General features: G+C 43.9%; 2 protein-coding genes and 1 non-coding gene across 3 annotated transcripts; 1 reads left to right on the plus strand and 2 right to left on the minus strand.

Moving 5' to 3' along the window:
* Positions 1-20: 20 nt before the first annotated feature.
* On the minus strand, positions 21-94 carry TRNAN-GUU (transfer RNA asparagine (anticodon GUU)). The gene has a single exon. It is a non-coding gene; the product is annotated as a tRNA-Asn (tRNA).
* A 787-nt stretch (positions 95-881) lies between these two features.
* LOC126544976 (mitochondrial carrier homolog 2-like) lies at positions 882-18393 on the plus strand. The gene is made up of 12 exons (XM_050192562.3): positions 882-1063; positions 1721-1805; positions 3913-4019; positions 6646-6790; positions 9102-9153; positions 9603-9662; positions 10458-10551; positions 12692-12724; positions 13901-13968; positions 16734-16809; positions 17601-17760; positions 18181-18393. Exons 1-11 carry the CDS (start codon positions 899-901, stop codon positions 17715-17717), a joined length of 1002 nt encoding a protein of 333 aa, XP_050048519.1. The 5' UTR covers positions 882-898; the 3' UTR covers positions 17718-17760; positions 18181-18393.
* A 3011-nt stretch (positions 18394-21404) lies between these two features.
* EMC5 (ER membrane protein complex subunit 5) lies at positions 21405-21758 on the minus strand. The gene has a single exon (XM_050192563.3). The coding sequence runs from the start codon at positions 21756-21758 to the stop codon at positions 21405-21407; it is 354 nt and encodes a 117-aa protein (XP_050048520.1).
* Positions 21759-22030: the final 272 nt, after the last annotated feature.

The following is a 22030-nucleotide window of genomic DNA, read 5'->3' on the forward strand; positions in this document are numbered from 1 at the left end:
GCCGAAAAAAACTATTGCGCCGCCCCCGGGTGGGCTCGAACCACCAACCTTTCGGTTAACAGCCGAACGCGCTAGCCGATTGCGCCACGGAGGCGAGCCGAGCGCGCTAGTGTGTAAAATGCTATTTTTGCAAATGCCCTCTTTTTTTTAATTTTCCTTTCACCTCATTTCTTTTATGCTTCCTTCAAATTGTTCGTTTTGTATGTGTTTTTTATCAAGCTGCGTACTGGACGTTGCAAAACTGGATGCTTTGCAAAAATAAAAGAATTGCGCTCCTAGCATGCTTGCATTTTTGTTTATGCGTCAATCTAATCTGATTACCATTATACCCCTGCCACACGGCAAATCTAATGTCATTTCCAACAAATGACATTTGTTGCGATATACTTTCATAGGGTTGTACGAGTGTATGTCTCCGTGATGACCACTAGTTTTAATAAAACGTTTTAATAACCTCCTTGGATTGAACAAGGTTAGAAGATCATGAAGAACACAGCTAGCTAGGACAATAATAATAACTTTTAGCTGTCGTCAGATAACAGTTCTCGGCGAGATGTTGTGCAATCTTGAAGCTCTAGCATGGAGGAAACGCAGGACTCATCGACCGGCATATAAGCCGTGCGCTTAGGTTCAAAGACTGCATACCGAACGTGTTCGCCGTTATTATCGTTGCCACTTTATCATTGATTTTGCTCTCTGGGCACAAGCTTACCAATAAAAAGTTCGGTTCAATATTCATTGTAACTGGTATTAGCTTAACTACACCACCCATACCGAGAAAATGTAAAATGTCGTCTGCTTTAGTCGAGCAGACGACGTTCTGCCGTAGAACGCGGACACAGGGGGTCTAATTTCGCGCCAAAGCTAGCCAAAGCCGGCATCCGACCGGCAGCGTTGAATGGGGAAAATGGCGGAGGAACTACACTTAACGCGAGCCCAGTCGCCTCGCTTATCGCCGATTCAAGACCCCGACTCGGCGAAAAACTTGTGGTACGCCGTCGTGGGAAGGGCTACGATAACCGCCCTAGCGTATCCCATAGAGTACGTCAAGTTCCTGGTGCAGGTGAGCTATTTCCCCGTCGTACGCGCGACCTGGCCGGGCGCTAAAATGTGAACGGAGCACATTGCCCGTGCTGTCACTGCAGTTATCGTAACTGCTTTCGCGTTTTGTAGGTCTAACCAAGCGTGTTTCTGACGGTGCCTAGGTGGTAACGGATGGTCTGTGTATGATGTGCTGAGAAACTTTTAAACCATAGTCACGACTTTACAGTTCGGTGAACTTGGCACACCTTGCGCGATTGTTATACCCTCGTCTTATTTTCTATAACGGTTGTTTTTGACCGACACGTGCGTTATGCAGATAGCGTAGAAAGCGTTTCATTGCGGCTTCTCTCTATCGCTAGTCAAAGAGACGCAACACTTCACATGCGAAGGACAACTGCGATTGTAACGTCGCAAAGTCCTCTGGAGGACGTTTGGGATGGTCCGATAGTTTCGCATCACTGTTTTCTGCGCGTACTGGTATTGATGTAGTTGAACGTGTTTGCGAATAGCTCCTGAAAGCATCGGTTGGTAAAAGTATAGTTTTTAAATTGTAACGCTTTAGCGGTTTACCACAAGCCAGCGAGAGTTGGCAGCTTGCTGGAGTGCAAATATTCGTTATCACCACCAGTACACTACATTTATGATTGTTATTATTTTTTTTTTCTTTCTACATTAGATTGGCCATGAACCATTGCCGCCCAAGCCCACAAGGCGCCTCTTTGGAAAGCCTGCCTTGGCACTACCAGGAGCTATTGAATACAGTGAGTAGTCAACAGTATGTGTGCATTCATTCATTCTTCTATCGTTTTGTAAAATTGTGCGGGGATAAAAACTTGACGGCCAGTTCGTTTGAAGGCGGACTGGTGAAAGCATTCCCATCGACTAACTTTATTTAAAAAAGGTTTGTTAAATGTTAAGCCATAATCAAAAGAGTGTGTGCACCGAGAAAAGAAGCCAGTAGAAGCTAGGAGAAAGAAATAAACTGCCGTGTGCCCTTGGCGTACCCATGTCTAATGCTGCCCTGCAGGCAAGTTTGCTTGTGGTCAATGCAGTGCAAACAAAAGTTTAATCTCTCAGTCTTTTGTCTCCTATCTATGTAATTGTATTGAATCCTTGTTGCTTACCCCAAACAAAGCGTGTTCCAGCTGTGCAGATAATCTAATAAGTGAAACACATTCGAACAAACCTAGACCACTCTTCAAGCAATCTGACACACACACACACACAAAATCATTATGGGCTGTTACAAGATCGCAAGTTACCATCTCATTTGACACTACCCACTATCGTGAACACTGCTGTATTCGTAGACCACCATTGGGAACGGCAGAATCTGTAGTTTCATCACTACTGGTAAATTTCTGTTGCTAAGTGATGTGTGCTTCATACTTTTGATGAAGTCAGCCTGAACAATCTCAATCATGCCCAGTGCATTACATGCAACACTCAAACACACGGCCAGCCGGGCACAACTATGCTCACTGTGTTCCTTGCTTTCCTTTATTGTGAATAAGCCTGTAAAACATTTCCTGCTTAACTGTTAAAGCAAACTCATTGCCATAGAGTTAATTAGAATACCACCTGGTTAGGTAAGCTTATTGTTTGGAATTGAGCAGGTTACTGGCAGGTCAACTGCGTGTTGGCGAACAGAAATTTATGACGGCATTTAAGCAGCAGAAGAAAGATGTTGCCAAAAGCCATCCTCTGATGAATGTCCTCGCAAAGCATGGCCAAAAGAGAGGTCACAATATATAAATTGAGACAATGCTCGTGTTATAGCCACTGAGAAGAACCTGGCAGCAGTGCTAAATCTGGAACCTTTAGTCATTCAAACCACAAGAAACAATGCCCTCAGTCATGCGTAGCATCAAATTTTGCATTGTTTGCAAAATTTGATGCCACGCCTACGAACTTTCTGCAAAGCCGGCATTTCATTGGGAACAAGGGATTGGTACAGATCTCAAAACATCATTTTCATCTGGTTCGTTCCTAGCGTACTCGTTGACAGTGGCTTCAGTGACACATTAGCACACATCTTTATGCATCAGAGATGACAAATGATGAGGAACTGAAATGTTATGAAAGGTGATTGAGAAAATTACAGGGCTTCTTGTTAAAGACTAATGCTGCTTGATACTTTTTCAATCATACCAGTTCCAATACATTGCTTTGATATTTATTTGGGGGGGGGGGAGGGGGGGAAACTAAGTAGCAGTTCAAAGATCGGGACGTGCAGACTGAGACAGACTAACCTTCTAGTGAACCTTCTAGCCACTGCATCGTGTAAAGCTCATCAGCGCTTCACCTGTCTCAATCTGCATGTCCCGCTCTTTGCACTGTTAATAATTTTTTTTTTTTTTTTCATACATGTACCAACTGACCCAAGTTAGCACTTTATTGCTTTGATACTTGGTTATCAAGCTGTGGGCGTTGATAAACTTTTGCTCTACCAGTTACTGATCAATTGAAACTTGATGCATTGTCACTTTGATGCGACGTCACCTTGTAACAAGTTTTCAAATTGTTGAATCTGGCTGAAAAAGAAAGATGGTTCCAATTCCAGATGCTCTTTATTTAGTTTTGCTTACAGTGCACTCATACATTTTTTTTTTGGTACTTGGGATAACAGTGCTTTTTAGTTTGTTTTGTTGTCTACAGGTGATGATACCATCAGCAAACCCCCATGTTTCTTATCAGTTGCAGTATCCGCATCCTGCAACATGCAGCAAATGGGTTTCGTTTCTGATATGACTGATGAAGTTTGGCAAAAGCATATTGCATAGCTGTCATGAAGAACATTTTTGTGTGAAGCTCTGGACATTAAACAGTTCTGTGTGCTATAGTCTTTGTCTCTTGTGTCTTTCTCAGTGAAGTACATCAAGAAAGTGGACGGCTACTCTGGACTGTACCGTGGTCTGAGTGTCCGGTTGTGCGCAAATGTGGTCAGCGGTGCCGTGTTCGCCGAGGTGAACCGGGTGAGTGGATGGTTGGCCTGTTCCGCCCAGCGGCCTTGCAGAGCGACACTTAATTGTAGGTTCGACTGGCTGCTTCACATTCATTTACTCGCAGCTGATTTCTGGGAATGCATTCGCCCGGTTCATTCAGGGTGCTGCGCTCCAGCTCGGAGGTGCTCTCACTTTCATTCTGGCCGTGCAACTGAGACCTGAACCGGTCACATGGCTGATGCAGCATGCATTGTAGGCACAGTGTCTGCCGTGGCCATGTGTGCCCACCATACTTATTTTGCAGTGGGGGCAGCGACATAGCACCGCTGACAGGAAAGTAGAGAGCACAGTTTTCAAGAAATAAAACACAAGCAAGCCAGATTAGGAGTATTGTTTCGGGGTAGATACGTCCAGACTCTCTCTCTCTCTCTCTCATTTCCCCCTTTTTTCTCTTGTTTTCTTTTTTTAAGAGTGTAATGCTTAATGTATCACATGCTCTATGTTGCGTTTGATATCTCAGAATGCAGATTTAGTCATCAGTAGCTTAATGCATAGCCTATAATAAAATTTTTGATTCAGTGGTGGATAGTTTAAAAAACCAGTTACTCAATATCAGAGGTGGGTGAATATCAATTTTTTTGAACACGAATCGAATACAAGTAGTAAGTCAAATAGTCGCATAGTCAAATGTTGACGGATATAGTAGTTAGAGCAGGAATATTTATTTCGGTATATTTAGGTACCATACCTGTACTACTGACAACTGCAAAAAAAAACTATCAAGGACAAAATATCACTAATTATCATTAAAAGAACTGCACTAATAGCCTCACACAACCTTGGAGCCTTGTTGCAAGCAAGCTTTTTAGGAATGAATGGCTGCTGTATGAGAAGCTTTCCAAAAGTGCTAAATAAATGGTTCTTGAAAAAATATCCAAAGGTTTGGAAAAAGAAAAGCTACTGAAACACTCCTGTGTCAAGCACTTATGTGCAAGTAAAAGGGCCTGTTGCGAGGAAAACATCATTAGTTATAGCATAAAAGAAAAAAAAACTTCTTGACTAGACTGCCAAAAACACTAAATGACAGACCACAAGTAAATATCACAGGTTGTCGTGTTGGCTTCCTCCATGAAATCAAAAGCAAAGCTTGCATTACCAATTTTCTTTATGCATTGCTTCTAAAACCTTTGTCATTGTTTTACTTCTGATAATGAGCAATACTTTACAGTAACAAGACTAGCAGGCGGTTGTCACAAAATATTTGGATAGTTGTGATATTTGAAAATTCTGAGTAGTTCCTTTTTGAATACAAATAATGAATGCGTAACATTAAATTCTGATTTGAAGCACTGGATATTCGCCCACCCATATTAAGTGTTTTATACTAATTGAGCTTTGATCGAGATAACATTTCTAATTCAAATAACCAATTTTCTTTGACCTGTAATTATTTCTGCCGCAAATTAAGATTTGCCATGTTTGTGCATTACAGGATTAAATGTGTTTCAGTTGCGCAAACAAATACACTGCAAATTATGACACTGTACTCGCAGCAGTAGCTTATTGAGGTAGATGCCCCTCCTCTCTCTCTCTCATTTCTTGTGTGTGTGTGTGTTTGAGTGTAATCCTGTAACGCTCAATGTATAATATGCTCTATGTTGCTTTTGATATCTCGGGATTTGGATTTAAGCATCAGGAACTTAATGCATAGCCTATAGTAGCACTACCAAGTATGCAGCAGGGAAAGTGAGAGAATGTTGCAGTTATGGATCTAAGTTGAGTTGTAAACTTTGGTGCCCTTACGGTGTCACTGAAGTCACGTTTGTTTCAGAGTGCTCTTGCAACTTCCAAAGTCGTGCAAGTCAGCTTTAAAGCCATACAATGAAAACAAGTGCATTGTTTTTGTTAACCTGTCTTTATCATTATTGCCATTGCAGTCTGTTCACGCTCGCAGTAGAGCTTAATTGCTGTTAAACTTGCCCCTGCGCCTCTCTCATAGGGGTCTGAAGGAACCAGCTCCATACGCGAGAAGCTAGTCACGCTAGCAATTTCAATGTAGAAGCACACCACTCCTAAGAATGCTTTTTTCCCATCTGTGAATTCTTTTCACAACATTACTATTGCTTGAAATTGCGTTTGCATACCTGCCAACTCTCACAAGTTGTCCACAAAGCTTTCCAGTGTGGGCTTGTTCTACAATGTTACGAATGTCATGTCAAAGTTTTACGAAGAATTGCCAGAAAGGTTTCAATTGTTGGTCTACGATCACACCTTTGGAAATCCTGTGGTGGTGAAAGTACACCATGGTGGGTACTTGCTTCGAGCAATTTTCTTGTCTTTCAAGCAGCTAAATTCCTATAGCTGCCAAAATTGGCAACAGCAACATCGGAGAAAAGTCACTGTGATGTCAGTCGTGTGGTCCGCATTTGCTGTGGCTTGTGTGCTGCGTCGCAAATATGTGCTCAGCGTAGGCTTTAAAAAAAAATGTGGCATGTTTTTTCTCCTTTCTGGCGTTGTGTCCACATGATTTTTACGAATTTTAAAGTTCACAGGCTGGCAGTGTTGAATTTAATGTTGCATATGAATCTATTGGGATGGTGCAATTGGTAGTGTGTGTTTGTGTGTGTGAGCGTTTCGTTTCTGTGGCTTTTCACAGAGGCTACCCGAAGTGCAGTCGTTCGAGGACGAGGAAGATGACGACACCGTGACCGAGGAGCAGCGCATTGTCAACTTCGTCAAGCGCACGTTGAAAGTCATGACCGCCAAGTGTGCCGCTATCTTCGTCTCCCAACCTTTCAACGGTGAGGAACCTTGGTACAGAGGTTGGGACAGCTGCATTCAGTTGCATGCGAGAACAAAGCTGCTGAGAACAAGCACAATGAGTGTTAAAGGTGGCTGGATCTGTGTTGTGTGGATAGCCTTTGTTGGCTATTGAGTTTAAGCTCTCATACTTTTCAAGGGAGTTTGGTAAAGTTTGGCTCTGCTTTGTTGCGTAGCTCACATGCCTGGTGGCTGAGCGTGATGCTGTGAAAAAAAAAGAAAACTGGGCATGTTAACACTATAGTTATTGCGTGAGGGTGCGCAGGGCGTAGGGATTTGACGCTGTCAAAAGGGTTGATCGGAAGGGGGTTGTGCACATGGCAATTGGGGAATGGTTGGCCAGTAAACACACGTGTGGTGCATGCTTAAGTGTATCTAGGGATGCGTGTTTGTGATTGTGGAACATTAATGACTGCACTTGGCGACGAGTTTCCTTTCCTCCGTGTTGTGACAAATGGTGAACCTAACGACTGTTTCGCCAGAATGCTGGGATGGAAGTACAAACAGTGGTGCTCATGGCAATGTCTCGCAATGCTCTGTTTAACCGCTACGTTCTGAAATGTTCCTCCGTTGCGCAGTATGTATTGGCAGGAAAAAGTGTCTAAACTTGCGTAGTTCTGCGAAGCTTTGCTCTAGCAGATAAAGCAGGAGCATAATGCAAGGGAGGTCAACACGGTTATGTCGAACACAGCGTCACAGGATGATGGCCATGGCATTGCTACTTGTTGTGCTGTCCCGGTATCCTGGCAAATCCAATAAAATGGTAATGCTAATGCACCTAGATTTATGCAAGCCTCTCTGATGTCCTGAGTTCTTTGTTGCCTAGTTTTGGACACACTGCAGAGCACACTTTTAGATTGGTAATTAAAAGAACGCAAAAACGTTTGCAAATGTCGCAACTTAGGGACATCTATTGCATGTAAACCTGGCTACGGGAATGTTACCAAAGACTGTGCTAGTAGTGCCACCTGCCAGGAAAAAATGTTAATGGATGCATGGAAATAAGATATTAATATTTTACTAATACTGGATGAATGAAAGACAAGTTCCCATGTTTCTTGAAAATGCATTGCCTAAAAAAATGCAAGGCCTCATGTTCACTCTTTTTGCCAGCAGGTGGTGATGCTGCTTGTTGCGTCTTTAATTCGATAATTTTGTACGAAAATTACTAGAGAGAACTCTAGCGGTGCTATCATTCAGGTGCCATAAGAATGATATGTTCATGGATTTGTCTGGATTTGTTTAATATTCATGTTTGTAGCTTTGGAAATCCTCATGGCATTATTTGTTCCATGTCATCTTTCTAAATTTCCTAAACACATTTTCATGTCTATAGGTAATCTTTACGTAATTTGTACGTGAATTGCCGCATTCGCGAGGCAGTGTTCTGCTTAAAATGGTCAATTTGCAGAGGCACAAAGCTGTTTGAAGCCAGAAGGAAGAAGTTTGGGCAAATGCATGCAACACCAACCATTCCCAGGCTAGTTCAAGTGCCATACTTGTAGCTCTTGTAGACGCTAGTGCCAAAATTCTCTCTTGTCATTTTCTTTTTCATTTTTTACAAAGCTGACTCCTCCCAAGTTCCAACTTGCCGTCTATTACTATTGTTTCACAAATAGCAGGTACAGGCAACTTGTGTACACTCTGCATCAATGTGAAAGGGAATGCCTAATCTGTGTTCACCAAGCGATTCCTGCAAGTATGCAGGGCGAAACCTGGATCACTGTTATTGTTATATACGCTCTAAAAAAGTTTTCACGCTTTTTGGGATCTATCTGGATCGTCATCTGTCTTGCTTGCATTTCCTTTTTTGAAGATGCTGTGCTCACTACTTTCATGTCTAGAATGCTGTGTCACGCTGATAGCATGCATGCCTTTCGTGACGTGGAAGTACCGGGCACGCAGCATTGAAGAAAGGAAACGTGGGCAAGTCAGGTGACTGTTGTTGTGTGACAAGATAAGTCCCACAGAGTGGAAAACTTTTCTTAAAGCGTAGTTTTCACGTAGAATTGCGCTTATGGAACCTTTTATAGCGTGCTTGCAAGCAAGAAAGGTATGCTGACACCAGGTTTCTTTGGAAATTGTCTTGTACAAAACCAGAGATGTAGCATCAGTCACACGCAGAGCCCAAACTAAACTTTATTGCGATTCGCCTACTTTCTTATGTTGTATTTGAATGTGGGTTCAAAAGTGTCTGCTACTTTTTGGTCCACTATTTCTTTTGGTCTGCTATTTTTTTTTAAGCTTCTTGTTTATGTTGCCGACTGACCACTGCTTCAACTTGACTTGCAGTGGTGTGCTGTCGATATATGGCCCAGTTTGTGGGGAGAGAAGAGAAATACGTGTGAGTAGCGCGCCTTCTAGCCTTGCTTGCATCCGTTGAAGAGTTAGTGACGTGACATCTTTTAAATTGTACTTTTTGTGTGTGTGTGTGTGTGTGTGTGTGTGTGCGTGCGTGTTAAGTGAAAGGTCCTGGAACTCAAAACATCAGGAAAATTACCTGGCAAGCCTCACAGAACCCTAAAAATAGTTTACTATAATAGCTTTTCTACAAACCAATTTCTATTTCATTTACCAAGAGGGTGAGTCGTGATGTCATAACATAGAAGTTGGTCGTGAGGGATCAGGGCACTGCACCGTTTTAGCACACAATCCTATTGGCTCGCTGTCTGCTATGTTGCTGCTCATTGCATGGTCTGATGTAGCATCAAAGCAAGCTGCACATTCACTTGCACTGCTTTTGCAAATTTGCTTTGTGGCGTGAAGTGTGTATATGTGTTTTGCCTCTTTCAGGGGAATCCTGACTTCCGTTGTTGACATATACAGGGAGGAAGGAATCCTGGGCCTTTTTAGGTATGCACTTTTGTTTATTTATTCTTCTCAGTTCAGGCTTGGGTATTCCGTAGGAATTGGCTTTCGTTCCATCGTGATTGTTAAGTTTTTTTGAACACTACTGGATTTAGGAACTTCACTTCGTGCACTGTGCGGACAATTGCGAGCTCCAGGATGGTGCATTAGGAGCAGAAGTGCCGACAGAAATAATATATTTGAAATGTGTCACATACATGTTGAGCTCCTCTGAGTGGACCTGTGCTTCAACTTTTAATGTTATATGTAAAGTGTCTTAGCAAGACGAGTTGTAAGAGAAATGGCTTGGGGGTTTGCTGTCAATGCAAGTACGTTGTAATATAGCGAGCTCACTTCTTTCATTGTTCTTCACAGTACTTTACACCGGGCATATTTTTCAAGCAGCTCGATAGGTGCTTTCCAAGTATGCTAGACATGAAATAGTTGACATTGTCATATGCAAAGATCCTGTAGGGTCTTTGCATGGAGTCCATGTTGGATAAACGTGACCAAACTCGCTGAATTGTAAATTCTTAATCCATTCTGCAGCTGTGCGTTTATCACGCTTTTGAAGGTGCCAGAAGTGGGGTCGGGAAAATTTTTCAGTGTGCATAATCAATTGGTATCTATCTGAAGGGGTTAACAGATAGAAAAAGGCCATGTTCAGAGCGCTAGGATAGTATTTGTCACTCATATATTCCAAGTGTATACATGTACTCTATGTGAAGAGTCTCTTTTCCCCTAATATTCCTGTCCCCCCTCCCCCACTTATGTTTTCTTTTTTTTTTTTCTTCCTTCCAGTGGGCTTGTACCTAGGTTGATTGGCGAGGTCATGACTATATGGTTCGCCAACACGATATCCTTTGTCATCAATGCCTACGTCGTGCAGGACAAGGTGTTTATTCCTTCTTCCCACCTTGTCGATTGTCAGACTAAGTATTTGTATTTATCACTCCAAGCTTTGTCAACCATTTTGACAACTTTAGATTTACATAACAATGGGGTGAATGCTACTGACCTCAAAAGTTTGATGCACATGATTTGCAAGCAGGCTGAATATTTCCAGAGCCTTGCATTTTTACTTTTGGTTTTTTACGTACTGCGGTGAAACCCAATGAATTCAAACCTCTGGTCCTGGCAAACGTACGAATTACTTAATGGCATCTAAACTCTCGTTAATTTGGATGTATTTGATCGTGCATTAGCTAGTTCAGACTATCCTCCAGAGTGTAGTGAGCACGGAGTGCTGAAGACGTGCTACGCAAATGAGCACAGATGCCAAGGGTGCCACCAGCGTCCAACCAAAACAAAGCAGCAGAGCCCACATGGCCTCAGTCATCAGCTGGAACCTGTGCAAGAATGACAAGCGCTTCACACGTTTTTATTGCATATAGTAGTGCCGTGCATGGCATAGCATTTGCCATGCACCTTCGAGATCGCTTGGTTGCCATTCGTGGTTGCGACGATAGTGCCCGTGGATTCATCTGCAGCGATTGCAGTGGGCACTGGTTTTGTTTTCTGTGCAAGGCGTGCAATGTCATGAAAACGATGGAAACCGTTGAGGATGAAAGGAAATTATGCTGTGGCCTTTGTGCTGGCGTCGAACCTTCCAGCTGCATCGTGATCGATGATTATTCGTCTGCCAGCTCACTAGTGGAAAAATAATCGAGAGGTGCTTAGTAGAAAGCACGTTGGCTCAGAAGATGCGCGTCTTGCGGCGCTGTTGCACTGTCATGGAAGTTGCATGTGCTCGCCACTGGGAGCACAAATGTTTACTACATCAAAATACCTTTATTTACTAAATAAATCCACTAACCTCGCTTCTATTTAGTGAGGGTAGTGGATTTATTTAGTAAATAAAGGTATGTTGAGGTAGTAAGCATTTCTTTGTTTTCTTAGTCCATTCGATAACTGGACACTAGGTTAACCAGGCCACTTTTCCGGTTCCTTGACATCCGAGTGAGAGGTTTCACTGTAGTACTATGCTAACAACATTGCGTTACAAGGTTTTACTGGCTACAAGCACAAAGTGTTCGGAAGTTGAATGCAATGGAATGGAAAACTCTATTGACTCTTTTAAGGTTTTAGCGGGTCGAGGCCGAAGTTTTCATTCTTGAAGCTTGGGTCCTCTTCAGCCATGGATGGGCCCCTAGTCCAGGGCTCCACTGAGCCGGGCCGGAACTGAGCCGGAAGTGCAACTTTTTTTGGCACCCGTGCTTCGTAAGCCTGTGACACTGACTGTACAGTCGACCACAAATGTTTACGGGACACGGGATTAGCGAAAAAGCTGAATTCCTGCAGAGCCTGTGTGTACATCCTCGAATTAAAAGTTCCAATTTCTAGTATTTTTTGCGATCTATTGGCGCCATGCATTAACCGAGCAGAAATTCACATTTATAATGGGAGTCGTGTCCTATAAATGTTGTGGCCGGGAAGATGTAGGAGTACACAGTGGACGAAACAATTGCGTATGCACTGCTTGTGACCGCAGTGATGAAGCAAGGGAACATTAGAAGCTCCCCAGGAATATTATTAAGCTACATAAGGCTATAGTGAGTTTCGTAAGGCATTATTGAGAGGCATTATTCATGCGTGGTACAATAACCTTGACAAGTATGCTTCAATTATTTGTGTGTGTGTGTTTTGCTTAGTGCCTGTGGGAGGTCCACTTACAAGCTGTAGTGCTGGCAATCCTTATCGTGCCAGTTAAAGAATTGGCCAATAATTTGAGAAGCTGACAATAGTAAAACGGTGCCAGAGGAGATTTTGACTTGAACAGTGGTTGTCATTTTTTCTTGCATGTCTATTCAGTTCCTATTCGTCCTGACTAAGAGGACAACCATGAACTCTCACTGCTTCAGCTAATCTTAAATTGACTGCAACAGCTTGAGAAGTCTACCTCTTGTTCTACTTATTGCAGGGATGCTTCCACATAACAGTCTGGCTAAATTTGTAGATTGTAACTTGTAAATTGCAGATACCTACTTATCACCTCACGATCCCTCTTACAAAATAATTTCGTTTTTTCTTTTCAGACGTTACAAAGTTACGTCAGTGCAACGACAATGGTAAGAATCCAAGCCTTCTCAAGCCATTATTGCCTTGTGACATTTCAAGAGTTAGGTAACAGCTGCTGTTTTGTGCACATCACGTACCAGGAATATCTGAGGGTTTTATTTTGATCATGGAGTCTGAGTTCTGAACAGGCTACATTACTTTGTGATGTCGTCTTGATTTTCTTAAAAGTTCGTTGAACCATGATAGATCAATATAACAAATTATCAGATAGTACAATGAAGTGAATATAAAGTATTTTTCGGCAATGTAAAACATAATAAAGAAGGCATGGCAACTAATATGTGCTTATAACGAATGTCAGATGTAATGAAGCAAATAAAAATTTTCTTGTTGATCTCAGCTTGTAACAAATATATAATACTCATAATGTATATCGAATGTTGAAAGTATCTTCTTTCAGATGCGACTCCATTGTAGCAACATTCAACTCTACTACATGTAAGCTAGTCAGAAATGCAATGTGATTCTAGCTAAGGATAGTCAGCCAGTCACTAGAAAAAAAGTTTATCGTTCGCTTTAAGAATGTGATTTCAAGTTTGAAAAGATTGTTTGCGTGTGCTGGAGCTGAAGGATGTTGGGGGTTTTCAGCACAAATTTGTTGCCTGATATTCTAGCTTGCATATTCTAGATTCATGGTGACCTATTCTTGAAACAGCATTGTGTCTCATCTTGCTGGCATGTTTTTTTTTCTGTGTATATACTGCAATATGTGTTTTATGATACATTCTGTTCTTGTTCAAATCTCACACTATTAGTCAAACTATTATTCTGTAACTATTCTGGTTCCCATGTTACTATACTGCCTCCCCCCCCCCATGTAATCTTTGAGGCCCTTTAGGGGTGTTTTGAATAAGTTAGTAAATAGGCACCCGCGGCATTTTTAATGTTGTGCTGCCGACCACGAGGTCATAGGTTCGACTCCACGCCACCACCACATTCCAATCTGGTGTAAAATGCAAGAGTGGTGGTGTACTTAGATATGTGTGCACATTAAAGAATCCCAGGTGGTTAAAATTAATCCGGAGATGTGTGCTACAGCATTCCTTGTAACCTACTATGCATTTTGAGGATGTTCAACCGTGCATTTAAGATTTTTGGAGATATACTGCAAGTTAAGTTGAAAATACATTTTGTTTTTCCTATGTCGACCTTTGTCTTTTTTTCAGTTCCTGTCAAGCTCTGTCACGTACCCGTTTTACCTTGTCGGAACAGTGATGGCCGTTTCTGGAAGCAGGTGGGTGTCCTAAGTGTTTTATTTGATACCTCTCAGTGGTAATTAACCATGTAGTTAATGGTAGGTTGCATTGGTGATTAACAGCTTGGCGAAGACTTCTGAAGCAGTGTTGGAAATGCCGAATGCATCGTGCCAAAGGGTGACATAAAAATGCCATTTTCTCGTTGCCAGATGATCTGTCGGGGACGTTTCAGAAGTTAATTGGTTTGAAATTGATGCAGTGCAAATGTGAAAGCCAGCAGCTTGTAAATCTGTTCAATGTTGTTTCACCATAAGCCCCCTGCAACTGATCAATACCATGTGCCTTGTTGTCTTTTACGGAGAACTGTTGTCCTTTACGGATAACTGTTGTCCTTTACGGAGAACTTTAATATTACTGTGCACTCGTGTAAACACATTTGAGTACCTGGAAAGTTCATTCGTGTCTATATTCTCCAACATAAAAGTGTGATTTCGTACAGTATAGTACAACCAGGACACACAAGACAACAAGCGATGACACGGCACCACCGCGTGCATCGAAAACGATGTGATCCGCTGCGGCGCCACCAGCCGGGGAATGTTGTCTGGGTTCGGCATAGAAAAGGCATCAGGAATGCGCTTGGGATGCCATCCCCAGCAGGTAGCGTCGTCCGGCCCAGCCAAGCTGCCAAAAATGCAACTACGGCTTTCACGTTCGCTCCCATTGCAGCCCACCTGACGTGGCAGGCCGCACCATTCCTTTTTATCCAGCCACCGTGGCACTGCTAATAACTGAGGGTTTATTGCATGCGATACGGGTGAATCAGTCCCGCGGAATCCCGCGAGGTGGAAGAAATGTCGTTAAATTGAAAATTGTCGTCCGCCCGAATGTAGCACGAGGCTACGAAGGAAACCCATATAGGTGTCTGAGAAAAAAGAACTTCGCAGTTGAGGAAAAATTCGTCCCGGTCAGATATTCAAGCCCGGGACCAATGCCTTTCCTGGATCAGGATCTTGGTTAACTCAGATGGCAGAAGGACCACTCCGGAAAGACATTGGTCTTGGGTTCGACTAACTGACCGAGACGATTTTTCCTCAACTGTGAATGGATGGATGGATGCAAAACTTTAATAAGGTCCTGAGGTACGCGAGTCAGCGCGCTGCGGGCCGCTCCCACGTTGGGACAGCAGGCCTTGCCCGACCGCCGCATCGTGGGCCCTCTGGACAGCCCATAGTTGCGCCCCAGCATCGGGGCTCTTGATAGCGGAGAGCCACTTTTCCTCATTGATTTGTTCTGTGCCTCGTAACGAGGGCCAACGCCAGAGCATATGGTCTAGGCTAGCGATGTCATTGCAGTGCCTGCAAGAACTAGTGGCATAGGTGTCGGGATAAATTTTGTGGAATAAAGCCGGGTTGGGATATGAGCCTGTTGGCAATAATCTGAGGGTCAATGCCTGCGCTCTATTTAACTTCTTGTGTGGAAGGGGAAAGTCTCTCCTGCCGAGATAAAAGTGCTGCGCAATTTCGTTGTATGTGGTCGGTTGATCTCTGTTCTCCACCACTGCGGGCCGGCGTTGGAGTTCTCCATGGTCGCGGAAAGCGAGACCTTGCGCCTTGGGGTGGGCCAGCTCGTTGAGGTTTGTGGGGCCTCCCATGATGGATCCCATGTGAGCGGGGAACCACGTGAGAGTGTGGGTGGTGATGCTTTTGCCGTCGAGGATGCGACAGGCTTACTTACACATGGTGCCAACGCTGAAGGCGCGGATGGCTGCCCTGGAGTCGCTAAAGATATTGGCATGTCCGTCGTCCAGGAGGGCCGAGGCAATGGCCACTTGCTCGGCCGCATGCGACGACGTGCTTTTTAAGAAACCCTTATGGGTTTCCTTTCTAGACTCATGGTACACTTGGTTGGATGACAGTTTTCCCCCTCATGCATGTGATATTATATAAATACCATCGTACAACAGATGGTATGATGCTTTTTATGTTGTATGATGGTATTTGTTTGATCACTTGCCATAAAAACCTCAGCAGACGTGCAGTAGTGTCGTGTCTCCTTAGTAACTGTCATCTTCCATGTGTTTGCATAGACCTTGTGTGAAAACTATGCTTGTCTTTGTCCGTTTGGCGTCACTTCAGGTTGCCTACTTAGTGCTGTTTTTCTGAAGCCACGGTCAGTGTTGGCTACCTTTTTTCGTCAAAGTTGGCAAGTTGTGGCCCAAAGCACTTCATTTTTAGTGAAAGGTCGCTGAGTAATGATAATAACGATGACTTGTTTAAGATTTCATGTTTTCATTGTTCTCCCTAGATGCCTTCCTTATTATTTTTTAAACTAGTCTTGCATTATCTCCCGTGGTGCCGAGTCGCCAGTCAGAACAAGAAAAGGCAAGATAGCCCATGACTTTCTAAAACTGTACCGGATCTCTGGATTGTACTTTATGTAGAAAAGCGGCTTTGATGAACCCAGATGTCTCAACAATAAGCTTTTTGGCATGTCTTTGGAAGCGGCAACAAATGGCACAGTTTGTATCTCCCTTGTGATAAAATGTTGGTGAGTTATTGAACTTAAAAGTTCCAGAATAAGTTCTTCCATGGCAATTTACTGGCTGCTTAAATAACTAAAAAACGTCGCTCATGCTCCAAAAAGGCAAAGCTGTTAAAGTAAACAAAAACTCTGTGAGGTTGCCAACACTGGTTGTGCGCTTTCTTGGCTGTGGTTTAGTAATGTAGTCAAACAATGCCCATCTCTAGCTAAAATGTCCTTTGTCAGCAAGTTAACAGTGTTGAATGTGCTTGCCTTACAGCCTCGAAGCAGGCAAGCCCCCGAACATGCCTATCTACCCGAGCTGGACAGAATGCTGGCAGCATCTTAGCAGACTGGTACAGCCTCCTTTTTAGTGACATTCTGTATTGCATTGGGTAATTTATTATCCGAGACCTTAATGTTTCCATGTTAAAGGCAATTATTGTCCTGGAAATCTTTGCATATTTCCCTGCATATTTTTGTACCCGGATTGTATGTGCTGCTTTCCATCGATCTTCGGGTTATGGAGGCAGCATTGTGGACGTCTGTCCTCGAGAGCTTCCAAAACAAAATTAGTATGACCTGCGTACCCTGACAAGCTTCGCAGAATATGTTTCCTATTCTTGCTGGTTCATTAGCACTGAAGTTTTTGCACTAAGGTTGCATTTGCATGTTGTTTTCCGTTTTGTAAAATACGGCATCGACTCTTGACTGGTTCATTTAGTGATGAGAGAGAGAGATAGCTGTCGTCTGCACAGCCAGCTGTCAAGAATGATCAAGTTCAGCCATGAATTGTAAGCTGAGCTACTTAGTTTTTGTTCAAGATAGCAAACAGTGCAATGATGGAACGAGGTACATATGATCTATGCATCAGTCATGTTTCTACCCCACTTATCCCATCATCTGCGCTGTTAGTCCAGCTGTCTGTCTGAACAGATGTCCTTTCTCAGCAAAACACTCTGCTGCTGCTGCTGCTTTTGTCATGCTTACTCCATTTCTGACTTGTCAGCAGCAGCAGGCAACAGTCTACTTGGTATGTTTAAAAGCAATGAGGAGCCTTCTTTTTTTTTTTGCATACAAAGTTGGAGCTAATAGAAAGCTGACACGGAGCTCACTGGAAGTTTCACCCTGGAATTGCGACTCGCAGGGCCAGCTGAAGCGGGGTTCGGCCATCATCTGGAGGTACTACCAGGGACCTTACATCGTTGATGAAAACGGGGTGCCGCGGCCAGTGAGCTCACCAAAGCTGTTGGCGTCCCGCTGACGAGCATCAAACAAGAAGCCTTTACTTTTGGTTGTGGCTGCAGGTATGGCTCTGAGCTGAGTACTGCTATGCATTAGCTTAGGGCACCACAGTATACTACTATCTTAGGCCCCACTATTGCGTTTTATGGCAAGTCTCAGGTGTCGCTTTCTCAGTGCTGCCTAATAGGCATTTTGTCCCTGAGTGAGGATGCCTTATGCTGATCAAACATTGGTGTGTCTGCTTACAATGAAGTCTTTCCATCTTGGCAAATAAAGGTCAGCCTCCTCCCTCAGGGGTCAACTGACCCAGCCCCCACGCCCATTGGTTCCTGAACAGAAACTCTGGGTGTGCTGATCTGCGGCGAATCTTTATTTAAATGCTCTTGCATTGGCAGTCATGTATAGAGTTCTACTTCAAAATTTCTTTTCACCTCACTTGTCCTGTGTTACTGTCCAACCCCTTTTATTTTTTTATTTTTCAGGTTTTACTGAGAAGCTTACCATGGCAGGCTAGAAAAGTGGATTGTCGACTGCCAGCAGTCTAGAGGCTTGTTTTGCAATACAAGACTTGCAAAAAAAAAAAGGAGGACACCCGCAAGATTTAGACATGCAGTGCCAGTCCTGTTGTCGTCTAGTCTCGGCAGAGGAGCCGAGCACCTACTTGTTCTGTTACCAATTAAACATTCACCTGTTTCGCTGTTGCACATTCTTCAATGCCTGAAAAATTTGTGTTGTTGCACCTATATCCTATTTCATGCTTCACAGGCAATGCTGTGGAAAGCTACGGAAGTATAGTGTGGTCTCAAGTTTTCCTCGATGTGTTTCACAGTACACTTGATTTGTGATGCTTTCTGTGGAACAATTTTTTCATCTGTGTGTGTGTGTGTGTGTGTATATATATATATATATATATATATATATATATATATATATATATATATATATATATATATATATATATATATATATATATATATATATATATATATATACACACAGTTAAACCTCGATATAATGAACTTCAGTATATAACGAAATTCTCAATATAAAGAACTTAACTTTTCATAATCTCTTGTGTATAGAAAGAACACCATGCATTTAGAACCTCTATATAACAGTGCGTTTGTATGCCATTTCAATATAACGCAATTCCACTGCCTCCGCAAAGGAATGCCGAGAATAAATCCACGGACGCAGATGGTCAAATGATTTAATTACAAGTGGCCGTTTGCAAATGCACCTCTACGCGACAACAGCGACCGCTGAAGTGGAGCCGCATCATGTTCCATATAAAGTCCAAGTACGACAAGACCCTATTGCGCGCCGCGCACTGTGTGCTTTAGGTGCGAGCGAGAGTGTGCAAGGGTGAGGGAAGAACGATGGTGACTTCACGAGTGCCGCCTTCCCACGTGAGCAAAGGCAAAGAGGGGGAGCGGAGCGAGCTCGCGGGCGGTGGTATCAGCCGCGGTAGTGCACGTGAAAGTGTGGCTGGCTTCTTAAGTCTTATACCGCCGAGACGATATCGTCGACGTACGTGGCATGAAACCGTATCATTAGTCGCAGACTCCCAAATTTATCAAAATGAAGTTTTCTCATTCAAACTTGCTTTTTTTCGATTGCCCGATAATTCGGAAAATTCTGAAGCCCGTTCCCGTGCAAGAAAAATCGATAGGCGACTCTACTACTTATTTGCATAAAAGATCGAATGTAAATGGAACTAAATTCCGATATAACAAAGCAAATTGCCGATTTTGCCGACTTCGTTATATGAAGGAAGGAAGGAAGGAAAACTTTATTTGGTCCTGCAAGTAGTGATAATTAATCACTAAGCGGGCCGCTCCCACGTCGGGACCGGAAGGCCAAGCCTCACGGCCACATCGTGAGCCTGCTGGACAGCCCAGAATTGTTCATCCAGGTCCGGGCTGCGAAGTGCAGCCTCCCACCTGGACGCATCCTTGATCGCCGAGTCTTCAATTCTTTCGCAAGACCAGAGCATGTGTTCGAGCGAGGCTAAAGCACCACAATCTTGGCAATAAGGCTCTGTATAAGTCTCTGGATAAAACATGTTCAGTCTCCGTGGGCAAGAGTAAGTACCAGTCTGTAGTAAGCGTAATGTAAGTGCCTGAGCCCTGTTTAGTTTAGGATGCGGCAAACTGTAAACCCTGCGATTAAGGAGGTAATACTTCGTGGTTTCATTGTATGTGGAAGGGGAGTCTCTATTCTCGGGGAGTACCGCCACGCCGTTGTGCGGGGCATAGCGGAGGGTAAGATCTCGCGCTGCCTCATGAGCGGACTCATTGAGATTCGGAGGGGCTCCCTTGATCATCCCAAGGTGAGCAGGGAACCAACATAAGTAGTGTTGAGAGATCTCGCATGTCTGCATAATTTTAAAAGCAACCTTAGCCACCGAGCCCTTCTCAAAGGCCCTAACGGCCGACTTATATGAAGATCTAACTGTATTTTACGAATAAAACTTGTGGCCGTTATATGAAGATCTAACTGTATTTTACGAATAAAACTTGTGGACGTAGGACGTACATGAAATAACGTACTATTCGTGCACCTTCCTTCTTTGCGTATGCTACATAGCATGTTTCGAGTTCAAGCACAAGTGGTGCACTGTGGCCATTCACCAGAAACTTGTGAGTATGCTCGCTTGTTGGTAAATAGGAGTTTCCTGCAAATATTACTAGAGGGAACTCCGCTACTAGTGTGTATGGCAGCTACAAGTATGTTGGCTTAGCTGGCATCGGAATGATGGGCAGTTTCCTTCTACGATGGCGCATGCCCACTACGGGGGGGGGGCATGGGGGGATTGGCCAAGATTTGGATTTGCCTGAATTTCGCCCTTCCAGCTTGAAATGGCTGTGTGACCTGGCAGATTAACTTCAGCAAAATATTGTGTTACGAATGTGCCAATTTGCACTAACAATGCATGTGCAGTCTTGTTGCTGTCTGCATTTAGAGAAGCAGGACTGCTTGGAAATTTGGGCGTATTAAGGCAGATACAGAGTCATAAACAAAGCCACAAGCATGAGGTTCGGACCTAGGTACTTTTTATCAACGCCGTGGAAACAGCGATCGAGTTTTCTGTGGTAAGCAGGTGCAAACCTGAGACATGTTCATTGAATGATTTCGTCGTATTTAGTCATAAAAAAGCGCAAGATGTAGTAGCACATCGAATTGCGTATCTTTTACATTTGACACACTATTTTCTAATTGCGAACGCCAGCAGTGGATAAAGCCTCCCAAGCTTTCGTGGCATTCTTTGCTATAGGTCAGAGTAGAGCAAGTATACAAGCGTAGTAGTGAAGTGCTTTAATATGGAATCAAGAAAACTGAGGTGCTATGTTGTACAAACGACACAACTCGTCCCACACCCCAGGCGTGCAAATGTATCACCTCGACATCGTAGCAGCACCAAGCCATTCACGGCTGACTACCGTACAGCGTAAAACTGCTTCACACATTTCCAAACATCTCTCTCTCTGACGCATAATTTGCGCGGCCGACGGCACATTTTGCAGACGCGGCTCTTCCCGAAAACGCACGTTTTGCTTCCAGGAGTGCTGCTTCAACGCACACTTAAAAAGGAAGTCATCACGCTGGCGCAGTTTGTCCGGCGCATTAGAGAAATTTCGACGCAAACGCGGTCCTCGGGAAGGCACCGGGTACAGGGGATTTGTCCCGAGTACAAGGGTCCGAGCTAACGACGCTCTCGAATTCGCATCGAAGTATTGCCGCGTTCAGGTTCACTGGCCAACGCTCTTCCACGGTGGCAGAACATGTAGAACGACGGTCGGTTCCCGAAAGTCTCGAAAGACTTGCTCTCCAGCTCGACTGTCGCGCGGACTTCCTTGAAGTCGCCCGCGATGCACATGGTGCCGTACATGGTGATCAGCAGGCAGAGGACACTCTGGAAGATGATGTCCAGCGGCAGCACCGTGAAGTCCTGCTCGGTGAGCCGCAGGTAGGACCGGTGCTGGGCCGCCGAAATCGCGGCGTGGACCAGGCCCACGATACCCAGAGTGGCCATAAGCTTGGGTGCCTTCGAAGGCATGACTGTGGGTGGCGAGGTTATTTGGATGAGCGGATGTGGTTGCCGCGGAAATATGGGCTTGAAACGACGCTGGCTTGGGTGCAGCAACCGATGAGCTAGCCCACAAGCGGAAACCACGGGCACGCACGGAAGCACGTTGACGCCATCTTGGTCATTAAATCATTAAATTTTCTCTGGAGGCGCCAGTGTCGCTAACCTTTGATAGTTTTTAGCTGCCAAAATACATTTGATATTAATCTTTTCAGAGATTATGTGTTTTATTAGTATGCAGG

The sequence above is a fragment of the Dermacentor andersoni genome, chromosome 10, assembly GCF_023375885.2.
Source record: "Dermacentor andersoni chromosome 10, qqDerAnde1_hic_scaffold, whole genome shotgun sequence".
NCBI lineage: Eukaryota > Metazoa > Arthropoda > Arachnida > Ixodida > Ixodidae > Dermacentor > Dermacentor andersoni.